We start from the raw sequence: 21,618 nt of genomic DNA on the forward strand, positions 1-21,618 counted from the left end.
GTCTCCTGTCCTCCTCTCCCAGACTGGGTCATGTTGTCCTGCTGATAGTCTCCTGTCCTCCTCTCCCAGACTGGGTCATGTTGTCCTGGTCCTTAGCTGATAGTCTCCTGTCCTCCTCTCCCAGACTGGGTCATGTTGTCCTGCTGATAGACTCCTGTCCTCCTCTCCCAGACTGGGTCATGTTGTCCTGCTGGTCCTCCTCTCCCAGACTGGGAGTTGTCCTGGTCCTTAGCTGATAGTCTCCTGTCCTCTCCCAGACTGGGTCATGTTGTCCTGGTCCTTAGCTGATAGTCTCCTGTCCTCCTCTCCCAGACTGGGTCATGTTGTCCTGGTCCTTAGCTGATAGTCTCCTGTCCTCCTCTCCCAGACTGGGTCATGTTGTCCTGGTCCTGATAGTCTCCTGTCCTCCTCTCCCAGACTGGGTCATGTTGTCCTCTGATAGTCTCCTGTCCCTCCTTAGCTGATAGTCTCCTGTCCTCCTCTCCCAGACTGGGTCAAGTTGTCCTGGTCCTTAGCTGATAGTCTCCTGTCCTCCCTCCCAGACTGGGTCATGTTGTCCTGGTCCTTAGCTGATAGTCTCCTGTCCTCCTCTCCCAGACTGGGTCAAGTTGTCCTGGTCCTTAGCTGATAGTCTCCTGTCCTCCTCTCCCAGACTGGGTCATGTTGTCCTGCTGATAGTCTCCTGTCCTCCTCTCCCAGACTGGGTCATGTTGTCCTGGTCCTTAGCTGATAGTCTCCTGTCCTCCTCTCCCAGACTGGGTCATGTTGTCCTGCTGATAGTCTCCTGTCCTCCTCTCCCAGACTGGGTCATGTTGTCCCTGCTGATAGTCTCCTGTCCTCCTCTCCCAGACTGGGTCATGTTGTCCTGGCTGATAGTCTCCTGTCCTCCTCTCCCAGACTGGGTCATGTTGTCCTGCTGATAGTCTCCTGTCCTCCTCTCCCAGACTGGGTCATGTTGTCCTGGTCCTTAGCTGATAGTCTCCTGTCCTCCTCTCCCAGACTGGGTCATGTTGTCCTGGTCCTCCCAGCTGATAGTCCTCCTCTCTCCTGTCCTCCTCTCCCAGACTGGGTCAAGTTGTCCTGGTCCTTAGCTGATAGTCTCCTGTCCTCCTCTCCCAGACTGGGTCATGTTGTCCTGGTCCTTAGCTGATAGTCTCCTGTCCTCCTCTCCCAGACTGGGTCATGTTGTCTCCTTGTCCTCCCAGCTGATAGTCTCCTGACTCCTCCTCTCTCCCAGACTGGGTCAGTTGTCCTGGTCCTTAGCTGATAGTCTCCTGTCCTCCTCTCCCAGACTGGGTCAAGTTGTCCTGGTCCTTAGCTGATTTAGTCTCCTGTCCTCCTCTCCCAGACTGGGTCATGTTGTCCTGGTCCTTAGCTGATAGTCTCCTGTCCTCCTCTCCCAGACTGGGTCATGTTGTCCTGGTCCTTAGCTGATAGTCTCCTGTCCTCCTCTCCCAGACTGGGTCATGTTGTCCTGCTGATAGTCTCCTGTCCTCCTCTCCCAGACTGGGTCAAGTTGTCCTGGTCCTTAGCTGATAGTCTCCTGTCCTCCTCTCCCAGACTGGGTCATGTTGGTCCTGCTGATAGTCTCCTGTCCTCCTCTCCCAGACTGGGTCAAGTTGTCCTGGTCCTTAGCTGAATGTCTCCTGTCCTCCTCTCCCAGACTGGGTCATGTTGTCCTGCTGATAGTCTCCTGTCCTCCTCTCCCAGACTGGGTCATGTTGTCCTGGTCCTTAGCTGATAGTCTCCTGTCCTCCTCTCCCAGACTGGGTCAAGTTGTCCTGGTCCTTAGCTGATAGTCTCCTGTCCTCCTCTCCCAGACTGGGTCATGTTGTCCTGCTGATAGTCTCCTGTCCTCCTCTCCCAGACCCAGACTGGGTCATGTTGTCCTGCTGATAGTCTCCTGTCCTCCTCTCCCAGACTGGGTCATGTTGTCCTGCTGATAGTCTCCTGTCCTCCTCTCCCAGACTGGGTCATGTTGTCCTGCTGATAGTCTCCTGTCCTCCCTCTCCCAGACTGGGTCATGTTGTCCTTAGCTGATAGTCTCCTGTCCTCCTCTCCCAGACTGGGTCATGTTGTCCTTAGCTGATAGTCTCCTGTCCTCCTCTCCCAGACTGGGTCATGTTGTCCTGGTCCTTAGCTGATAGTCTCCTGTCCTCCTCTCCCAGACTGGGTCATGTTGTCCTGGTCCTTAGCTGATTTAGTCTCCTGTCCTCCTCTCCCAGACTGGGTCATGTTGTCCTGGTCCTTAGCTGATAGTCTCCTGTCCTCCTCTCCCAGACTGGGTCATGTTGTCCTGGTCCTTAGCTGATTTAGTCTCCTGGCCTCCTCTCCCAGACTGGGTCATGTTGTCCTGCTGATAGTCTCCTGTCCTCCTCTCCCAGACTGGGTCATGTTGTCCTGCTGATAGTCTCCTGTCCTCCTCTCCCAGACTGGGTCAAGTTGTCCTGGTCCTTAGCTGATAGTCTCCTGTCCTCCTCTCCCAGACTGGGTCATGTTGTCCTGGTCCTTAGCTGATAGACTCCTGTCCTCCTCTCCCAGACTGGGTCATGTTGTCCTGCTGATAGACTCCTGTCCTCCTCTCCCAGACTGGGTCATGTTGTCCTGGTCCTTAGCTGATAGTCTCCTGTCCTCCTCTCCCAGACTGGGTCATGTTGTCCTGCTGATAGACTCCTGTCCTCCTCTCCCAGACTGGGTCATGTTGTCCTGCTGATAGACTCCTGTCCTCCTCTCCCAGACTGGGTCAAGTTGTCCTGGTCCTTAGCTGATAGTCTCCTGTCCTCCTCTCCCAGACTGGGTCATGTTGTCCTGGTCCTTAGCTGATAGTCTCCTGTCCTCCTCTCCCAGACTGGGTCAAGTTGTCCTGGTCCTTAGCTGATAGTCTCCTGTCCTCCCCCCCAGACTGGGTCATGTTGTCCTGGTCCTTAGCTGATAGACTCCTGTCCTCCTCCTCTCCCAGACTGGGTCCTCCATGTTGTCAGACTGGGTCATGTTGTCCTGCTGATAGTCTCCTGTCCTCCTCTCCCAGACTGGGTCATGTTGTCCTGCTGATAGTCTCCTGTCCTCCTCTCCCAGACTGGGTCATGTTGTCCTGCTGATAGTCTCCTGTCCTCCTCTCCCAGACTGGGTCATGTTGTCCTGCTGATAGTCTCCTGTCCTCCTCTCCCAGACTGGGTCATGTTGTCCTGGTCCTTAGCTGATAGTCTCCTGTCCTCCTCTCCCAGACTGGGTCATGTTGTCCTGGTCCTTAGCTGATAGTCTCCTGTCCTCCTCTCCCAGACTGGGTCATGTTGTCCTGGTCCTTAGCTGATAGTCTCCTGTCCTCCTCTCCCAGACTGGGTCAGTTGTCCTGGTCCTAGCTGATAGTCTCCTGTCCTCCTCTCCCAGACTGGGTCATGTTGTCCTGGTCCTTAGCTGATAGTCCTCCTCTCTCCTGTCCTCCTCTCCCAGACTGGGTCATGTTGTCCTGGTCCTTAGCTGATAGTCTCCTGTCCTCCTCTCCCAGACTGGGTCAAGTTGTCCTGGTCCTTAGCTGATAGTCTCCTGTCCTCCTCTCCCAGACTGGGTCATGTTGTCCTGCTGATAGTCTCCTGTCCTCCTCTCCCAGACTGGGTCATGTTGTCCTGGTCCTTAGCTGATAGTCTCCTGTCCTCCTCTCCCAGACTGGGTCATGTTGTCCTGCTGATAGTCTCCTGTCCTCCTCTCCCAGACTGGGTCATGTTGTCCTGCTGATAGTCTCCTGTCCTCCTCTCCCAGACTGGGTCATGTTGTCCTGGTCCTTAGCTGATAGTCTCCTGTCCTCCTCTCCCAGACCATGTTGTCCTGCCCAGACTGGGTCATGTTGTCCTGGTCCTTAGCTGATAGTCTCCTGTCTCCTCCTCTCCCAGACTGGGTCATGTTGTCCTGGTCCTTAGCTCATAGTCTCCTGTCCTCCTCTCCCAGACTGGGTCAAGTTGTCCTGGTCCTTAGCTGATAGTCTCCTGTCCTCCTCTCCCAGACTGGGTCATGTTGTCCTGGTCCTTAGCTGATAGTCTCCTGTCCTCCTCTCCCAGACTGGGTCATGTTGTCCTGCTGATAGTCTCCTGTCCTCCTCTCCCAGACTGGGTCAAGTTGTCCTGGTCCTTAGCTGATAGTCTCCTGTCCTCCTCTCCCAGACTGGGTCAAGTTGTCCTGGTCCTTAGCTGATTTAGTCTCCTGTCCTCCTCTCCCAGACTGGGTCATGTTGTCCTGGTCCTTAGCTGATAGTCTCCTGTCCTCCTCTCCCAGACTGGGTCATGTTGTCCTGGTCCTTAGCTGATAGTCTCCTGTCCTCCTCTCCCAGACTGGGTCATGTTGTCCTGCTGATAGTCTCCTGTCCTCCTCTCCCAGACTGGGTCAAGTTGTCCTGGTCCTTAGCTGATAGTCTCCTGTCCTCCTCTCCCAGACTGGGTCATGTTGTCCTGCTGATAGACTCCTGTCCTCCTCTCCCAGACTGGGTCAGTTGTCCTGGTCCTTAGCTGATAGTCTCCTGTCCTCCTCTCCCAGACTGGGTCATGTTGTCCTGCTGATAGTCTCCTGTCCTCCTCTCCCAGACTGGGTCATGTTGTCCTGGTCCTTAGCTGATAGACTCCTGTCCTCCTCTCCCAGACTGGGTCAAGTTGTCCTGGTCCTTAGCTGATAGTCTCCTGTCCTCCTCTCCCAGACTGGGTCATGTTGTCCTGCTGATAGTCTCCTGTCCTCCTCTCCCAGACTGGGTCATGTTGTCCTGCTGATAGTCTCCTGTCCTCCTCTCCCAGACTGGGTCATGTTGTCCTGCTGATAGTCTCCTGTCCTCCTCTCCCAGACTGGGTCATGTTGTCCTGCTGATAGTCTCCTGTCCTCCTCTCCCAGACTGGGTCATGTTGTCCTTAGCTGATAGTCTCCTGTCCTCCTCTCCCAGACTGGGTCATGTTGTCCTTAGCTGATAGTCTCCTGTCCTCCTCTCCCAGACTGGGTCATGTTGTCCTGGTCCTTAGCTGATAGTCTCCTGTCCTCCTCTCCCAGACTGGGTCATGTTGTCCTGGTCCTTAGCTGATTTAGTCTCCTGTCCTCCTCTCCCAGACTGGGTCATGTTGTCCTGGTCCTTAGCTGATAGTCTCCTGTCCTCCTCTCCCAGACTGGGTCATGTTGTCCTGGTCCTTAGCTGATTTAGTCTCCTGGCCTCCTCTCCCAGACTGGGTCATGTTGTCCTGCTGATAGTCTCCTGTCCTCTCCCAGACTGGGTCATGTTGTCCTGCTGATAGTCTCCTGTCCTCCTCTCCCAGACTGGGTCAGTTGTCCTGGTCCTTAGCTGATAGTCTCCTGTCCTCCTCTCCCAGACTGGGTCATGTTGTCCTGGTCCTTAGCTGATAGACTCCTGTCCTCCTCTCCCAGACTGGGTCATGTTGTCCTGCTGATAGACTCCTGTCCTCCTCTCCCAGACTGGGTCATGTTGTCCTGGTCCTTAGCTGATAGTCTCCTGTCCTCCTCTCCCAGACTGGGTCATGTTGTCCTGCTGATAGACTCCTGTCCTCCTCTCCCAGACTGGGTCATGTTGTCCTGCTGATAGACTCCTGTCCTCCTCTCCCAGACTGGGTCAAGTTGTCCTGGTCCTTAGCTGATAGTCTCCTGTCCTCCTCTCCCAGACTGGGTCATGTTGTCCTGGTCCTTAGCTGATAGTCTCCTGTCCTCCTCTCCCAGACTGGGTCAAGTTGTCCTGGTCCTTAGCTGATAGTCTCCTGTCCTCCTCTCCCAGACTGGGTCATGTTGTTCTGCTGAATGTCTCCTGTCCTCCTCTCCCAGACTGGGTCATGTTGTCCTGGTCCTTAGCTGATAGTCTCCTGTCCTCCTCTCCCAGACTGGGTCATGTTGTCCTGCTGATAGTCTCCTGTCCTCCTCTCCCAGACTGGGTCAAGTTGTCCTGGTCCTTAGCTGATAGTCTCCTGTCCTCCTCTCCCAGACTGGGTCATGTTGTCCTGGTCCTTAGCTGATAGACTCCTGTCCTCCTCTCCCAGACTGGGTCATGTTGTCCTGCTGATAGACTCCTGTCCTCCTCTCCCAGACTGGGTCATGTTGTCCTGGTCCTTAGCTGATAGTCTCCTGTCCTCCTCTCCCAGACTGGGTCATGTTGTCCTGCTGATAGACTCCTGTCCTCTCCCAGACTGGGTCATGTTGTCCTGCTGATAGTCTCCTGTCCTCCTCTCCCAGACTGGGTCAAGTTGTCCTGGTCCTTAGCTGATAGTCTCCTGTCCTCCTCTCCCAGACTGGGTCATGTTGTCCTGGTCCTTAGCTGATAGTCTCCTGTCCTCCTCTCCCAGACTGGGTCAAGTTGTCCTGGTCCTTAGCTGATAGTCTCCTGTCCTCCCCCCCAGACTGGGTCATGTTGTCCTGGTCCTTAGCTGATAGACTCCTGTCCTCCTCTCCCAGACTGGGTCATGTTGTCCTGGTCCTTAGCTGATAGTCTCCTGTCCTCCTCTCCCAGACTGGGTCATGTTGTCCTGCTGATAGTCTCCTGTCCTCCTCTCCCAGACTGGGTCATGTTGTCCTGCTGATAGTCTCCTGTCCTCCTCTCCCAGACTGGGTCATGTTGTCCTGCTGATAGACTCCTGTCCTCCTCTCCCAGACTGGGTCATGTTGTCCTGCTGATAGTCTCCTGTCCTCCTCTCCCAGACTGGGTCATGTTGTCCTGGTCCTTAGCTGATAGTCTCCTGTCCTCCTCTCCCAGACTGGGTCATGTTGTCCTGCTGATAGTCTCCTGTCCTCCTCTCCCAGACTGGGTCATGTTGTCCTGGTCCTTAGCTGATAGTCTCCTGTCCTCCTCTCCCAGACTGGGTCATGTTGTCCTGGTCCTTAGCTGATAGACTCCTGTCCTCCTCTCCCAGACTGGGTCATGTTGTCCTGCTGATAGACTCCTGTCCTCCTCTCCCAGACTGGGTCATGTTGTCCTGGTCCTTAGCTGATAGTCTCCTGTCCTCCTCTCCCAGACTGGGTCATGTTGTCCTGCTGATAGACTCCTGTCCTCCTCTCCCAGACTGGGTCATGTTGTCCTGCTGATAGACTCCTGACCTCCTCTCCCAGACTGGGTCAAGTTGTCCTGGTCCTTAGCTGATAGTCTCCTGTCCTCCTCTCCCAGACTGGGTCATGTTGTCCTGCTGATAGTCTCCTGTCCTCCTCTCCCAGACTGGGTCATGTTGTCCTGGTCCTTAGCTGATAGACTCCTGTCCTCCTCTCCCAGACTGGGTCAAGTTGTCCTGGTCCTTAGCTGATAGTCTCCTGTCCTCCTCTCCCAGACTGGGTCATGTTGTCCTGCTGATAGTCTCCTGTCCTCCTCTCCCAGACTGGGTCATGTTGTCCTGCTGATAGTCTCCTGTCCTCCTCTCCCAGACTGGGTCATGTTGTCCTGCTGATAGTCTCCTGTCCTCCTCTCCCAGATTGGGTCATGTTGTCCTGCTGATAGTCTCCTGTCCTCCTCTCCCAGACTGGGTCATGTTGTCCTTAGCTGATAGTCTCCTGTCCTCCTCTCCCAGACTGGGTCATGTTGTCCTTAGCTGATAGTCTCCTGTCCTCCTCTCCCAGACTGGGTCATGTTGTCCTGGTCCTTAGCTGATAGTCTCCTGTCCTCCTCTCCCAGACTGGGTCATGTTGTCCTGGTCCTTAGCTGATTTAGTCTCCTGTCCTCCTCTCCCAGACTGGGTCATGTTGTCCTGGTCCTTAGCTGATAGTCTCCTGTCCTCCTCTCCCAGACTGGGTCATGTTGTCCTGGTCCTTAGCTGATTTAGTCTCCTGGCCTCCTCTCCCAGACTGGGTCATGTTGTCCTGCTGATAGTCTCCTGTCCTCTCCCAGACTGGGTCATGTTGTCCTGCTGATAGTCTCCTGTCCTCCTCTCCCAGACTGGGTCAAGTTGTCCTGGTCCTTAGCTGATAGTCTCCTGTCCTCCTCTCCCAGACTGGGTCATGTTGTCCTGGTCCTTAGCTGATAGACTCCTGTCCTCCTCTCCCAGACTGGGTCATGTTGTCCTGCTGATAGACTCCTGTCCTCCTCTCCCAGACTGGGTCATGTTGTCCTGGTCCTTAGCTGATAGTCTCCTGTCCTCCTCTCCCAGACTGGGTCATGTTGTCCTGCTGATAGACTCCTGTCCTCCTCTCCCAGACTGGGTCAAGTTGTCCTGGTCCTTAGCTGATAGTCTCCTGTCCTCCTCTCCCAGACTGGGTCATGTTGTCCTGGTCCTTAGCTGATAGTCTCCTGTCCTCCTCTCCCAGACTGGGTCAAGTTGTCCTGGTCCTTAGCTGATAGTCTCCTGTCCTCCCCCCCAGACTGGGTCATGTTGTCCTGGTCCTTAGCTGATAGACTCCTGTCCTCCTCTCCCAGACTGGGTCATGTTGTCCTGGTCCTTAGCTGATAGTCTCCTGTCCTCCTCTCCCAGACTGGGTCATGTTGTCCTGCTGATAGTCTCCTGTCCTCCTCTCCCAGACTGGGTCATGTTGTCCTGCTGATAGTCTCCTGTCCTCCTCTCCCAGACTGGGTCATGTTGTCCTGCTGATAGACTCCTGTCCTCCTCTCCCAGACTGGGTCAAGTTGTCCTGGTCCTTAGCTGATAGTCTCCTGTCCTCCTCTCCCAGACTGGGTCATGTTGTCCTGGTCCTTAGCTGATAGTCTCCTGTCCTCCTCTCCCAGACTGGGTCAAGTTGTCCTGGTCCTTAGCTGATAGTCTCCTGTCCTCCCCCCCAGACTGGGTCATGTTGTCCTGGTCCTTAGCTGATTTAGTCTCCTGTCCTCCTCTCCCAGACTGGGTCATGTTGTCCTGGTCCTTAGCTGATAGTCTCCTGTCCTCCTCTCCCAGACTGGGTCATGTTGTCCTGGTCCTTAGCTGATTTAGTCTCCTGGCCTCCTCTCCCAGACTGGGTCATGTTGTCCTGCTGATAGTCTCCTGTCCTCTCCCAGACTGGGTCATGTTGTCCTGCTGATAGTCTCCTGTCCTCCTCTCCCAGACTGGGTCAAGTTGTCCTGGTCCTTAGCTGATAGTCTCCTGTCCTCCTCTCCCAGACTGGGTCATGTTGTCCTGGTCCTTAGCTGATAGACTCCTGTCCTCCTCTCCCAGACTGGGTCATGTTGTCCTGCTGATAGACTCCTGTCCTCCTCTCCCAGACTGGGTCATGTTGTCCTGGTCCTTAGCTGATAGTCTCCTGTCCTCCTCTCCCAGACTGGGTCATGTTGTCCTGCTGATAGACTCCTGTCCTCCTCTCCCAGACTGGGTCATGTTGTCCTGCTGATAGACTCCTGTCCTCCTCTCCCAGACTGGGTCAAGTTGTCCTGGTCCTTAGCTGATAGTCTCCTGTCCTCCTCTCCCAGACTGGGTCATGTTGTCCTGGTCCTTAGCTGATAGTCTCCTGTCCTCCTCTCCCAGACTGGGTCAAGTTGTCCTGGTCCTTAGCTGATAGTCTCCTGTCCTCCTCTCCCAGACTGGGTCATGTTGTTCTGCTGAATGTCTCCTGTCCTCCTCTCCCAGACTGGGTCATGTTGTCCTGGTCCTTAGCTGATAGTCTCCTGTCCTCCTCTCCCAGGCTGGGTCATGTTGTCCTGCTGATAGTCTCCTGTCCTCCTCTCCCAGACTGGGTCATGTTGTCCTGGTCCTTAGCTGATAGTCTCCTGTCCTCCTCTCCCAGGCTGGGTCATGTTGTCCTGCTGATAGTCTCCTGTCCTCCTCTCCCAGACTGGGTCATGTTGTCCTGGTCCTTAGCTGATAGTCTCCTGTCCTCCTCTCCCAGACTGGGTCATGTTGTCCTGGTCCTTAGCTGATAGTCTCCTGTCCTCCTCTCCCAGACTGGGTCATGTTGTCCTGCTGATAGTCTCCTGTCCTCCTCTCCCAGACTGGGTCAAGTTGTCCTGGTCCTTAGCTGATAGTCTCCTGTCCTCCTCTCCCAGACTGGGTCATGTTGTCCTGCTGATAGACTCCTGTCCTCCTCTCCCAGACTGGGTCAAGTTGTCCTGGTCCTTAGCTGATAGTCTCCTGTCCTCCTCTCCCAGACTGGGTCATGTTGTCCTACTGATAGTCTCCTGTCCTCCTCTCCCAGACTGGGTCATGTTGTCCTGGTCCTTAGCTGATAGACTCCTGTCCTCCTCTCCCAGACTGGGTCAAGTTGTCCTGGTCCTTAGCTGATAGTCTCCTGTCCTCCTCTCCCAGACTGGGTCATGTTGTCCTGCTGATAGTCTCCTGTCCTCCTCTCCCAGACTGGGTCATGTTGTCCTGCTGATAGTCTCCTGTCCTCCTCTCCCAGACTGGGTCATGTTGTCCTGCTGATAGTCTCCTGTCCTCCTCTCCCAGACTGGGTCATGTTGTCCTGCTGATAGTCTCCTGTCCTCCTCTCCCAGACTGGGTCATGTTGTCCTGCTGATAGTCTCCTGTCCTCCTCTCCCAGACTGGGTCATGTTGTCCTGCTGATAGTCTCCTGTCCTCCTCTCCCAGACTGGGTCATGTTGTCCTTAGCTGATAGTCTCCTGTCCTCCTCTCCCAGACTGGGTCATGTTGTCCTTAGCTGATAGTCTCCTGTCCTCCTCTCCCAGACTGGGTCATGTTGTCCTGGTCCTTAGCTGATAGTCTCCTGTCCTCCTCTCCCAGACTGGGTCATGTTGTCCTGGTCCTTAGCTGATAGTCTCCTGTCCTCCTCTCCCAGACTGGGTCATGTTGTCCTGCTGATAGTCTCCTGTCCTCCTCTCCCAGACTGGGTCATGTTGTCCTGCTGATAGTCTCCTGTCCTCCTCTCCCAGACTGGGTCAAGTTGTCCTGGTCCTTAGCTGATAGTCTCCTGTCCTCCTCTCCCAGACTGGGTCATGTTGTCCTGGTCCTTAGCTGATTTAGTCTCCTGTCCTCCTCTCCCAGACTGGGTCATGTTGTCCTGCTGATAGTCTCCTGTCCTCCTCTCCCAGACTGGGTCATGTTGTCCTGCTGATAGTCTCCTGTCCTCCTCTCCCAGACTGGGTCATGTTGTCCTGGTCCTTAGCTGATTTAGTCTCCTGTCCTCCTCTCCCAGACTGGGTCATGTTGTCCTGGTCCTTAGCTGATAGACTCCTGTCCTCCTCTCCCAGACTGGGTCACGTTGTCCTGGTCCTTAGCTGATAGTCTCCTGTCCTCCTCTCCCAGACTGGGTCATGTTGTCCTGCTGATAGTCTCCTGTCCTCCTCTCCCAGACTGGGTCAGTTGTCCTGGTCCTTAGCTGATAGACTCCTGTCCTCCTCTCCCAGACTGGGTCATGTTGTCCTGCTGATAGTCTCCTGTCCTCCTCTCCCAGACTGGGTCATGTTGTCCTGGTCCTTAGCTGATTTAGTCTCCTGTCCTCCTCTCCCAGACTGGGTCATGTTGTCCTGCTGATAGTCTCCTGTCCTCCTCTCCCAGACTGGGTCAAGTTGTCCTGGTCCTTAGCTGATAGTCTCCTGTCCTCCTCTCCCAGACTGGGTCATGTTGTCCTGCTGATAGTCTCCTGTCCTCCTCTCCCAGACTGGGTCATGTTGTCCTGCTGATAGTCTCCTGTCCTCCTCTCCCAGACTGGGTCATGTTGTCCTGCTGATAGTCTCCTGTCCTCCTCTCCCAGACTGGGTCATGTTGTCCTGCTGATAGTCTCCTGTCCTCCTCTCCCAGACTGGGTCAAGTTGTCCTGGTCCTTAGCTGATAGTCTCCTGTCCTCCTCTCCCAGACTGGGTCATGTTGTCCTACTGATAGTCTCCTGTCCTCCTCTCCCAGACTGGGTCATGTTGTCCTGGTCCTTAGCTGATAGACTCCTGTCCTCCTCTCCCAGACTGGGTCAAGTTGTCCTGGTCCTTAGCTGATAGTCTCCTGTCCTCCTCTCCCAGACTGGGTCATGTTGTCCTGCTGATAGTCTCCTGTCCTCCTCTCCCAGACTGGGTCATGTTGTCCTGCTGATAGTCTCCTGTCCTCCTCTCCCAGACTGGGTCATGTTGTCCTGCTGATAGTCTCCTGTCCTCCTCTCCCAGACTGGGTCATGTTGTCCTGCTGATAGTCTCCTGTCCTCCTCTCCCAGACTGGGTCATGTTGTCCTGCTGATAGTCTCCTGTCCTCCTCTCCCAGACTGGGTCATGTTGTCCTGCTGATAGTCTCCTGTCCTCCTCTCCCAGACTGGGTCATGTTGTCCTTAGCTGATAGTCTCCTGTCCTCCTCTCCCAGACTGGGTCATGTTGTCCTTAGCTGATAGTCTCCTGTCCTCCTCTCCCAGACTGGGTCATGTTGTCCTGGTCCTTAGCTGATAGTCTCCTGTCCTCCTCTCCCAGACTGGGTCATGTTGTCCTGGTCCTTAGCTGATAGTCTCCTGTCCTCCTCTCCCAGACTGGGTCATGTTGTCCTGCTGATAGTCTCCTGTCCTCCTCTCCCAGACTGGGTCATGTTGTCCTGCTGATAGTCTCCTGTCCTCCTCTCCCAGACTGGGTCAAGTTGTCCTGGTCCTTAGCTGATAGTCTCCTGTCCTCCTCTCCCAGACTGGGTCATGTTGTCCTGGTCCTTAGCTGATTTAGTCTCCTGTCCTCCTCTCCCAAACTGGGTCATGTTGTCCTGCTGATAGTCTCCTGTCCTCCTCTCCCAGACTGGGTCATGTTGTCCTGCTGATAGTCTCCTGTCCTCCTCTCCCAGACTGGGTCATGTTGTCCTGGTCCTTAGCTGATTTAGTCTCCTGTCCTCCTCTCCCAGACTGGGTCATGTTGTCCTGGTCCTTAGCTGATAGACTCCTGTCCTCCTCTCCCAGACTGGGTCACGTTGTCCTGGTCCTTAGCTGATAGTCTCCTGTCCTCCTCTCCCAGACTGGGTCATGTTGTCCTGCTGATAGTCTCCTGTCCTCCTCTCCCAGACTGGGTCATGTTGTCCTTAGCTGATAGTCTCCTGTCCTCCTCTCCCAGACTGGGTCATGTTGTCCTGGTCCTTAGCTGATAGTCTCCTGTCCTCCTCTCCCAGACTGGGTCAAGTTGTCCTGGTCCTTAGCTGATAGACTCCTGTCCTCCTCTCCCAGACTGGGTCATGTTGTCCTGCTGATAGTCTCCTGTCCTCCTCTCCCAGACTGGGTCATGTTGTCCTGGTCCTTAGCTGATTTAGTCTCCTGTCCTCCTCTCCCAGACTGGGTCATGTTGTCCTGCTGATAGTCTCCTGTCCTCCTCTCCCAGACTGGGTCAAGTTGTCCTGGTCCTTAGCTGATAGTCTCCTGTCCTCCTCTCCCAGACTGGGTCATGTTGTCCTGCTGATAGACTCCTGTCCTCCTCTCCCAGACTGGGTCATGTTGTCCTGGTCCTTAGCTGATTTAGTCTCCTGTCCTCCTCTCCCAGACTGGGTCAAGTTGTCCTGGTCCTTAGCTGATAGTCTCCTGTCCTCCTCTCCCAGACTGGGTCATGTTGTCCTGCTGATAGTCTCCTGTCCTCCTCTCCCAGGCTGGGTCATGTTGTCCTGCTGATAGTCTCCTGTCCTCCTCTCCCAGACTGGGTCATGTTGTCCTGGTCCTTAGCTGATTTAGTCTCCTGTCCTCCTCTCCCAGACTGGGTCATGTTGTCCTGCTGATAGTCTCCTGTCCTCCTCTCCCAGACTGGGTCAAGTTGTCCTGGTCCTTAGCTGATAGTCTCCTGTCCTCCTCTCCCAGACTGGGTCATGTTGTCCTGCTGATAGTCTCCTGTCCTCCTCTCCCAGACTGGGTCATGTTGTCCTGCTGATAGACTCCTGTCCTCCTCTCCCAGACTGGGTCATGTTGTCCTGGTCCTTAGCTGATTTAGTCTCCTGTCCTCCTCTCCCAGACTGGGTCAAGTTGTCCTGGTCCTTAGCTGATAGTCTCCTGTCCTCCTCTCCCAGACTGGGTCATGTTGTCCTGCTGATAGTCTCCTGTCCTCCTCTCCCAGGCTGGGTCATGTTGTCCTGGCGCCATGATGAATCTTTACTTCTCTCTTTGTGTAAGCATATTGATGTGTGTGTGTGTGTGTTTGTTTGTGTGTGTGTGTGTGTGTGTTCGTTTCCCTAGGCATGCGTCAAAACACAGTGGTCAAGCGTGTTCTACAGCCCACACTCTCCTACTTGGCACGCAGCCGCAGCGCCATGAGCTTGTCTGGAGACACTGGTAACACGCAATGTAGACTGTGGTAATAACAGGGGGTTAGTGGTTAGACTGTGGTAATAACAGGGGGTTAGTGGTTAGACTGTGGTAATAACAGGGGGTTAGTGGTTAAACTGTAGTAATAACAGGGGGTTAGTGGTTAAACTGTAGTAATAACAGGGGGTTAGTGGTTAGACTGGTAATAACAGGGGGGTTAGTGGTTAGACTGGTAATAACAGGGGGTTAGTGGTTAGACTGCCACTGGATGTCATAAGGTGAATGCACCAATTTGTAAGTCGCTCTGGATAAGAGCGTCTGCTAAATGACTTAAATGTAAATGTAATAACAGGGTGGTTAGACTGTGGTAATAACAGGGGGGTTAGTGGTTAGACTGTGGTAATAACAGGGTGGTTAGACTGTGGTAATAACAGGGGGGTTAGTGGTTAGACTGTGGTAATAACAGGGGGTTAGTGGTTAGACTGGTAATAACAGGGGTTGGTGGTTAGACTGGTAATAACAGGGGGTTAGTGGTTAGACTGGTAATAACAGGGGTTAGTGGTTAGACTGTGGTAATAACAGGGGTTAGTGGTTAGACTGGTAATAACAGGGGTTAGTGGTTAGACTGTGGTAATAACAGGGGTTAGTGGTTAGATAACAGGGGTTGTGGTTAATAACAGGGGTTAGTGGTTAGACTGGTAATAACAGGGGGTTGGTGGTTAGACTGGTAATAACAGGGGTTGGTGGTTAGACTGGTAATAACAGGGGTTGGTGGTTAGACTGGTAATAACAGGGGGTTAGTGGTTAGACTGGTAATAACAGGGGGTTAGTGGTTAGACTGGTAATAACAGGGGGTTAGTGGTTAGACTGGTAATAACAGGGGGTTAGTGGTTAGACTGGTAATAACAGGGGTTAGTGGTTAGACTGGTAATAACAGGGGTTAGTGGTTAGACTGTGGTAATAACAGGGGTTAGTGGTTAGACTGGTAATAACAGGGGTTAGTGGTTAGACTGGTAATAACAGGGGTTAGTGGTTAGACTGTGGTAATAACAGGGGTTAGTGGTTAGACTGTGGTAATAACAGGGGGTTAGTGGTTAGACTGTGGTAATAACAGGGGTTAGTGGTTAGACTGGTAATAACAGGGGTTAGTGGTTAGACTGGTAATAACAGGGGGTTAGTGGTTAGACTGGTAATAACAGGGGGTTAGTGGTTAGACTGGTAATAACAGGGGTTGGTGGTTAGACTGGTAATAACAGGGGTTAGTGGTTAGACTGGTAATAACAGGGGTTAGTGGTTAGACTGGTAATAACAGGGGTTAGTGGTTAGACTGGTAATAACAGGGGTTAGTGGTTAGACTGGTAATAACAGGGGGTTAGTGGTTAGACTGGTAATAACAGGGGGTTAGTGGTTAGACTGGTAATAACAGGGGGTTAGTGGTTAGACTGGTAATAACAGGGGTTAGTGGTTAGACTGGTAATAACAGGGGGTTAGTGGTTAGACTGTGGTAATAACAGGGGTTAGTGGTTAGACTGGATAAAGGGGGTTAGTGGTTAGACTGGTAATAACAGGGGTTAAATGGTTAAATGTAATAACAGGGGGGTGGTTAGACTGGTAATAACAGGGGGTTAGTGGTTAGACTGGTAATAACAGGGGGTTAGTGGTTAGACTGTGGTAATAACAGGGGTTAGTGGTTAGACTGTGGTAATAACAGGGGTTAGTGGTTAGACTGTGGTAATAACAGGGGTTAGTGGTTAGACTGGTAATAACAGGGGTTGGTGGTTAGACTGTGGTAATAACAGGGGTTAGTGGTTAGACTGGTAATAACAGGGGTTAGTGGTTAGACTGGTAATAACAGGGGTTAGTGGTTAGACTGGTAATAACATGGGGTTAGTGGTTAGACTGTGGTAATAACAGGGGTTAGTGGTTAGACTGTGGTAATAACAGGGGTTAGTGGTTAGACTGGTAATAACAGGGGGTTGGTGGTTAGACTGGTAATAACAGGGGTTAGTGGTTAGACTGGTAATAACAGGGGTTAGTGGTTAGACTGGTAATAACAGGGGTTAGTGGTTAGACTGGTAATAACAGGGGTTAGTGGTTAGACTGGTAATAACAGGGGTTGGTGGTTAGACTGTGGTAATAACAGGGGGTTAGTGGTTAGACTGGTAATAACAGGGGGGGTTAGTAACAGGGGGTTAGTGGACTGGTAATAACAGGGGTTAGTGGTTAGACTGGTAATAACAGGGGTTAGTGGTTAGACTGGTAATAACAGGGGTTAGTGGTTGGACTGGTAATAACAGGGGGTTAGTGGTTAGACTGGTAATAACAGGGGGTTAGTGGTTAGACTGGTAATAACAGGGGGTTAGTGGTTAGACTGGTAATAACAGGGCATCTTTCAGTCTGCATTCTTGTAATAAAACGTCAGCTTGTGAATATTTCCTGAAATCTTTCCCGGACTAGCTGCCTTGGTTTTCTGATTACTTGATATTTATTATATTTATAAGCATTAGAATGACACATTTCCTGAACCAATTCAGTGATATCTGCTAACCAGACCTCTCATTAAGCGATGGTCAGACGATGGTGGTTAAACTGTGGTAATAACAGGGGGTTAGTGGTTGGACTCATGATTTGGTTGGGTCTAATTGTGCTGCTGTCCTGGGGCTCTGTAGGGTGTGTTTGTGTTTGTGAACAGAGCCCCAGGACCAGCTTGCTTAGGGGACTTCTCCAGGTTCATCTCTCTGTAGGTGATGGCTTTGTTATGGAAGGTTTGGGAATCACTTTCTTTTATGTGGTTGTAGAATTTAACTTCTCTATTCTGGATTGTGATAATTAGTGGGTATCAGACTAATTCTGCTCTGCATGCATTATTTGGTGTTCTACGTTGTACACGGAGGATATTTTTGCAGAATTCAGTATGCAGAGTCTCAAATTGGTGTTTGTCCCATTTTGTGAAATCTTGGTTGGTGAGCGGACCTCAGACCTCACAACCGTAAATTGCAATGGGTTCTATGACTGATTCAAGTATTTTTAGCCAGATCCTAATTGGTATGTTGAAATTTATGTTCCTGTTGATGGAAGGCCCTTCTTGGTATATTTGCAGTGTTGACCCTCCTTTTTCAAGACCTCTGCAATCCGCCCTGGCATGCTGTCAATTAACTTCTGGGCCACATCCTGACTGACGGCAGCCCATTCTGGCATAATCAATGCTTGGAGTTTGTCAGAATTTCTGGGTTTTTGTTTGTCCACCGCCTCCTTGAGGATTGACCACAAGTTCTCAATGGGATTAAGGTCTGGGGAGTTTCCTCGCCATGGACCCAAAATATTGATGTTTTGTTCCCCGAGCCACTTAGTTATCACATTTGCCTTATGGCAAGGTGCTCCATCATGCTGGAAAAGGCATTATTCATCACCAAACTGTTCCTGGATGGTTGGGAGAAGTTGCTCTCGGATGATGTGTTGGTACCACTCTTTATTCATGGTTGTGTTCTTAGGCAAAATTGTGAGTGAGCCCAATCCCTTGGCTGAGAAGCAACCCCACACATGAATGGTCTAAGGATGCTTTACTGTTGGCATGGCACAGGACTGATGGTAGCGCTCACCTTGTCTTCTCCGGACAAGCTTTTTTCCAGATGCCCCAAACAATCGAAAAGGGGATTCATCAGAGAAAATGACTTTACCCCAGTCCCCAGCAGTCCAGTCCCCAGCAGTCCAGTCCCCAGCAGTCCAATCCCTGTACCTTTTGCAGAATATCAGTCTGTCTCTGATGTTTTTCCTGGAGAGAAGTGGCTTCTTTGCTGCCCTTCTTGACACCAGGCCATCCTCCAAAAGTCTTTGCCTCACTGTGCGTGCAGATGCCCTCACACCTGCCTGCTGCCATTCCTGAGCAAGCTCTGTACTGGTGGTGCCCCGATCCCGCAGCTGAATCACCTTTAGGAGACAGTCCTGGCGCTTGCTGGACTTTCTTGGGCACCCTGAAGTGTTCTTCACAACAATTGAACCACTCTTCTTGTAGTTCTTGATGATCCGATAACTGGTTGATTTAGGTGCAATCTTACTGGCAGCAATACCCTTGCCTGTGAAGCCCTTTTTGGGCAAAGCAACAATGATGGCACGTGTTTCCTTGCAGGTAACCATGGTTGACAGAGGAAGAACAAGGATTCCAAGCACCACCCTCCTTTTGAAGCTTCCAGTCTGTTATTCAAACTCAATCAGCATGACAGAGTGAACTCCAGCCTTGTCCTCTTCAAGACTCACACCTGTGTTTACAAGAGAATCACTGACATGGGCTGAAATTTAGTGGAAATGTTTTTGGGGGATTCAGACATTTGCATGTCAAAGATGGACATTGATTGATTAATTACAATTCATCTGGTCTTCATAACATTCTAGAGTATATGCAAATTGCCATCATACAAACTGATTCAGCAGACTTTGTGAAAATTAATATTTGTGTCATTCTCAAAACTTTTGGCCACGACTGTATAGTTTTCTATGTGCTTTAGGGCAACGGTGTCTCGATAGAATTTGTATTTGTGGTCCTGGCAACTGTATATTTTTTGGAACACCATTATTTTTGTCTTATTGAGATTTAATGTCAGGGCCCAGGTCTGACAGAATCTGTGCATAAGATCTATGTGCTGCTGTAGGCCCTCCTTGGTTGAGGACAGAAGCACCAGATAGTTCATCAGTAGATATTTGACTTCAGATTCTAGTAGGGTGAGGGTGTTGCAGACGGTTCTGTTCTCCAGACTGTTCTAGTGCCCGCAAATTCGTTAATATATATGTTGAAGAGGGTGGGGCTTAAGCTGCATCCCTGTCTTGTTGTTTTGTGGATTTTATAAGATTCTATGTTTTTCCCACTTTCCATCAATTTGTATAATAAGATGCAGACCCTCATTTCAAATTGAGTCAAAATATTTTTTTAAATAAAAAAAGCATTGGTTTGTTTTTTTGTTTGTTTGTTTGTTTGTTTGTTTGTTTGTCAATTAGGGTGTGCAGGGTGAATACGTGGTCTGTCGTACTGTAATTTGGTAAAAAAGCCAACTCGACATTTTCTCAGTACATTGTTTTCGCTGAGGGAATATACAGTGGGGCAAAAAAGTATTTAGTCAGCCACCAATTGTGCAAGTTCTCCCACGTAAAAAGATGAGAGGCCTGTAACTTCAACTATGACAGACAAAATATGGGCGAAAAAATACAGAAAATCACATTGTAGGATTTTTAATGAATTTATTTGCAAATTATGGTGGAAAATAAGTATTGGAGGATATAAGATCTGGAGGGATTTTCCACACACCGGTAGAACAGAGAAGAAGCTACGTCTGGTAAGACAAAAGGTGGGGGTGTGTCTATTTGTCAACAACAGCTGGTGTGCGATGTCTAATATTAAAGAAGTATCGAGGTATTGTTCACCTGAGGTAGAGTACCTTATGATAAGCTGTAGACCGCAATCAGACAACTCTATAAGGACAAACAAGAAACTGCGCTAGTGGCCAGGGACTTTAATACAGGCAAACTTAAATCCGTTTTACCAAATTTTTACCAGCATGTCACATGTGCAACCAGAGGAAAGAAATCCTCTGACCACCTTTACTCCACACAGAGACGTGTACACACAGACGTGTACGAAGCCGCCCTCAATTACTGACCGTAATTCTATCCTCTACAAGCAAATACTAAAGCAGGAAGCACCAGTGACTCAACAACGTCGTCCCCACTGTGACCATACGTACATATCCCAACCAGAAGCCATGGGTTACAGGCAACATCCGCATTGAGCTAAAGGCTAGAGCTGCCGCTTTCAAGGAGCGGGACACTAATCTGGACGCTTATAAGAAATCCCACTATGCCCTCGGACGAACCATCAAACAGTCAGTGTCAATACAGGATTAAGATTGAATCCTACGACACAGTCTCGAACGCTCGAAAGATGTGGCAGGGCTTGAAAACTATTATGGACTACAAAGGGAAACCTAGACGCGAGCTGCCCAGTGACACGAGCCTACCAGACTAGCCAAATGCCTTTTATGCTCGCTTTGAGGCAAGCAACACTGACGCATGCACTAGAGCACCAGTTGTTCTGGATGACTGTGTGATAACGCTCTCGGTAGCCGATGTGAACAAAACCTTTAAACAGGTCAACATTCACAAAGCGGCGGGGCCAGACGGATTACCAGGACGTGTTCTCAAAGCATCCGCGAACCAACTGTCATGTGTCTTCACTGACATTTTCAACCTCTCTGTGACCGAGTCTGAATTACCTACATGTTTCAAGCAGACCACCATTGTCGGTAGCCATGAAGTGAAAGGCTGGTCATGGCTCACGTCAACAGCATCCTCCCAGACACCCTAGACCCACTCCAATTCACATCCTGCCCCAACAGATCCACATAATCTCGATCGCACTCCACACTGCCTTTTCTCACCTGGACAAAAGGAACACCTATGTGAGAATGCTGTTCATTGACTACAGCTCAGCGTTCAACACCATAGTGCCCATGAAGCTCATCACTAAGCTAAGGATCCTGGGACTAAACGAATTCCCTCTGCAACTGGATCCTGGACTTCCTGACGGCCCGCCCCCGGGTGGTAAGGGTAGGCAACAACACATCTGCCACACTGATCCTTAACACAGGTTAGGGTTGTGTACTTAGTCCCCTCCTGTATTCCCTGTTTACCCATGACTGCGTGGCCTAACACGACTCCAACACCTTCATTAAGTTTGCTGACGACCCAACGGTGGTAGGTCTGATCACCAACAATGATGAGACAGCCTATAGGGAGGAGGTCAGAGACCTGGCATTGTGGTACCAGGACAACAACCTCTCCCTCAATGTGAGCAAGACAAAGGTGCTGATCATGGACTACAGGAAAGGAGGCCAAACACACCCACATTCACCGAACAGGCCCACATTAACATCGACAGGACTGTAGTTGAGCGGGTTCAGAGTTTCAAGTTCCTTGGTGTCCACATCACCAACAAACTATCATGGTCCAAACACACCAAGACAGTCGTGAAGAGGGCACGACAAAACCTTTTCCCCCTCAGGAGACTGAAAAGATTTGGCATGGGTCCCCAGATCCTCAAAAACGTTCTACAGCTGCACCATCGAGAGCATCCTGACCGGTTGCATCACCGCCTGGCATGGCAACTGCTCAGCATCTAACCGTAAGCCGCTACAGAGGGTAGTGCGTAGGGCCCAGTACATTACTGGGACCAAGCTTCCTGCCATCCAGGACCTATATAATAGGCGGTGTCAGAGGAAAGCCCATGATATTGTCACGGCGGCACCAGAGCGCCAAGTCCGGGACCAAAAGGCTCCTCAACACCTTCTAAGCCATAAGTCTGCTGAACAGTTAATCAAATGGACTAAAAATGGCTTCAGAGCTCGGGTATTTCTGTATACCAGGGAGATAGTTTCTTATGAGAAATGTTTTTAGTTTTTAGGGGTGCAACTGTATCTAGGGTATTACACAATGTTAAATTGAGTTCCTCAGTTAGGTGGTTAACTGATTTTTGACATCCTTGGGTAGCCAGAGGGAGTCTAGAAGGGA

The 21,618-nt window shown here is 51.2% G+C and overlaps 1 protein-coding gene across 5 annotated transcripts in view; it reads left to right on the plus strand.

Moving 5' to 3' along the window:
* LOC123995479 (ensconsin-like) overlaps nt 1-21,618 on the plus strand; it is a 63,305-nt gene that overhangs the window by 34,170 nt on the left and 7,517 nt on the right. For 3 of the 5 annotated variants that reach the window (XM_046299122.1, XM_046299123.1, XM_046299125.1), the window contains one exon: nt 13,996-14,091. The exons of the other annotated variants lie outside the window; for them this stretch is intronic. In XM_046299122.1, the coding sequence (XP_046155078.1) occupies nt 13,996-14,091 (96 nt within the window). The remainder of the gene's footprint in view (nt 1-13,995; nt 14,092-21,618) is intronic. 5 annotated transcript variants of the gene reach the window in all.

Source organism: Oncorhynchus gorbuscha, linkage group LG14, assembly GCF_021184085.1.
Source record: "Oncorhynchus gorbuscha isolate QuinsamMale2020 ecotype Even-year linkage group LG14, OgorEven_v1.0, whole genome shotgun sequence".
Lineage (NCBI taxonomy): Eukaryota > Metazoa > Chordata > Actinopteri > Salmoniformes > Salmonidae > Oncorhynchus > Oncorhynchus gorbuscha.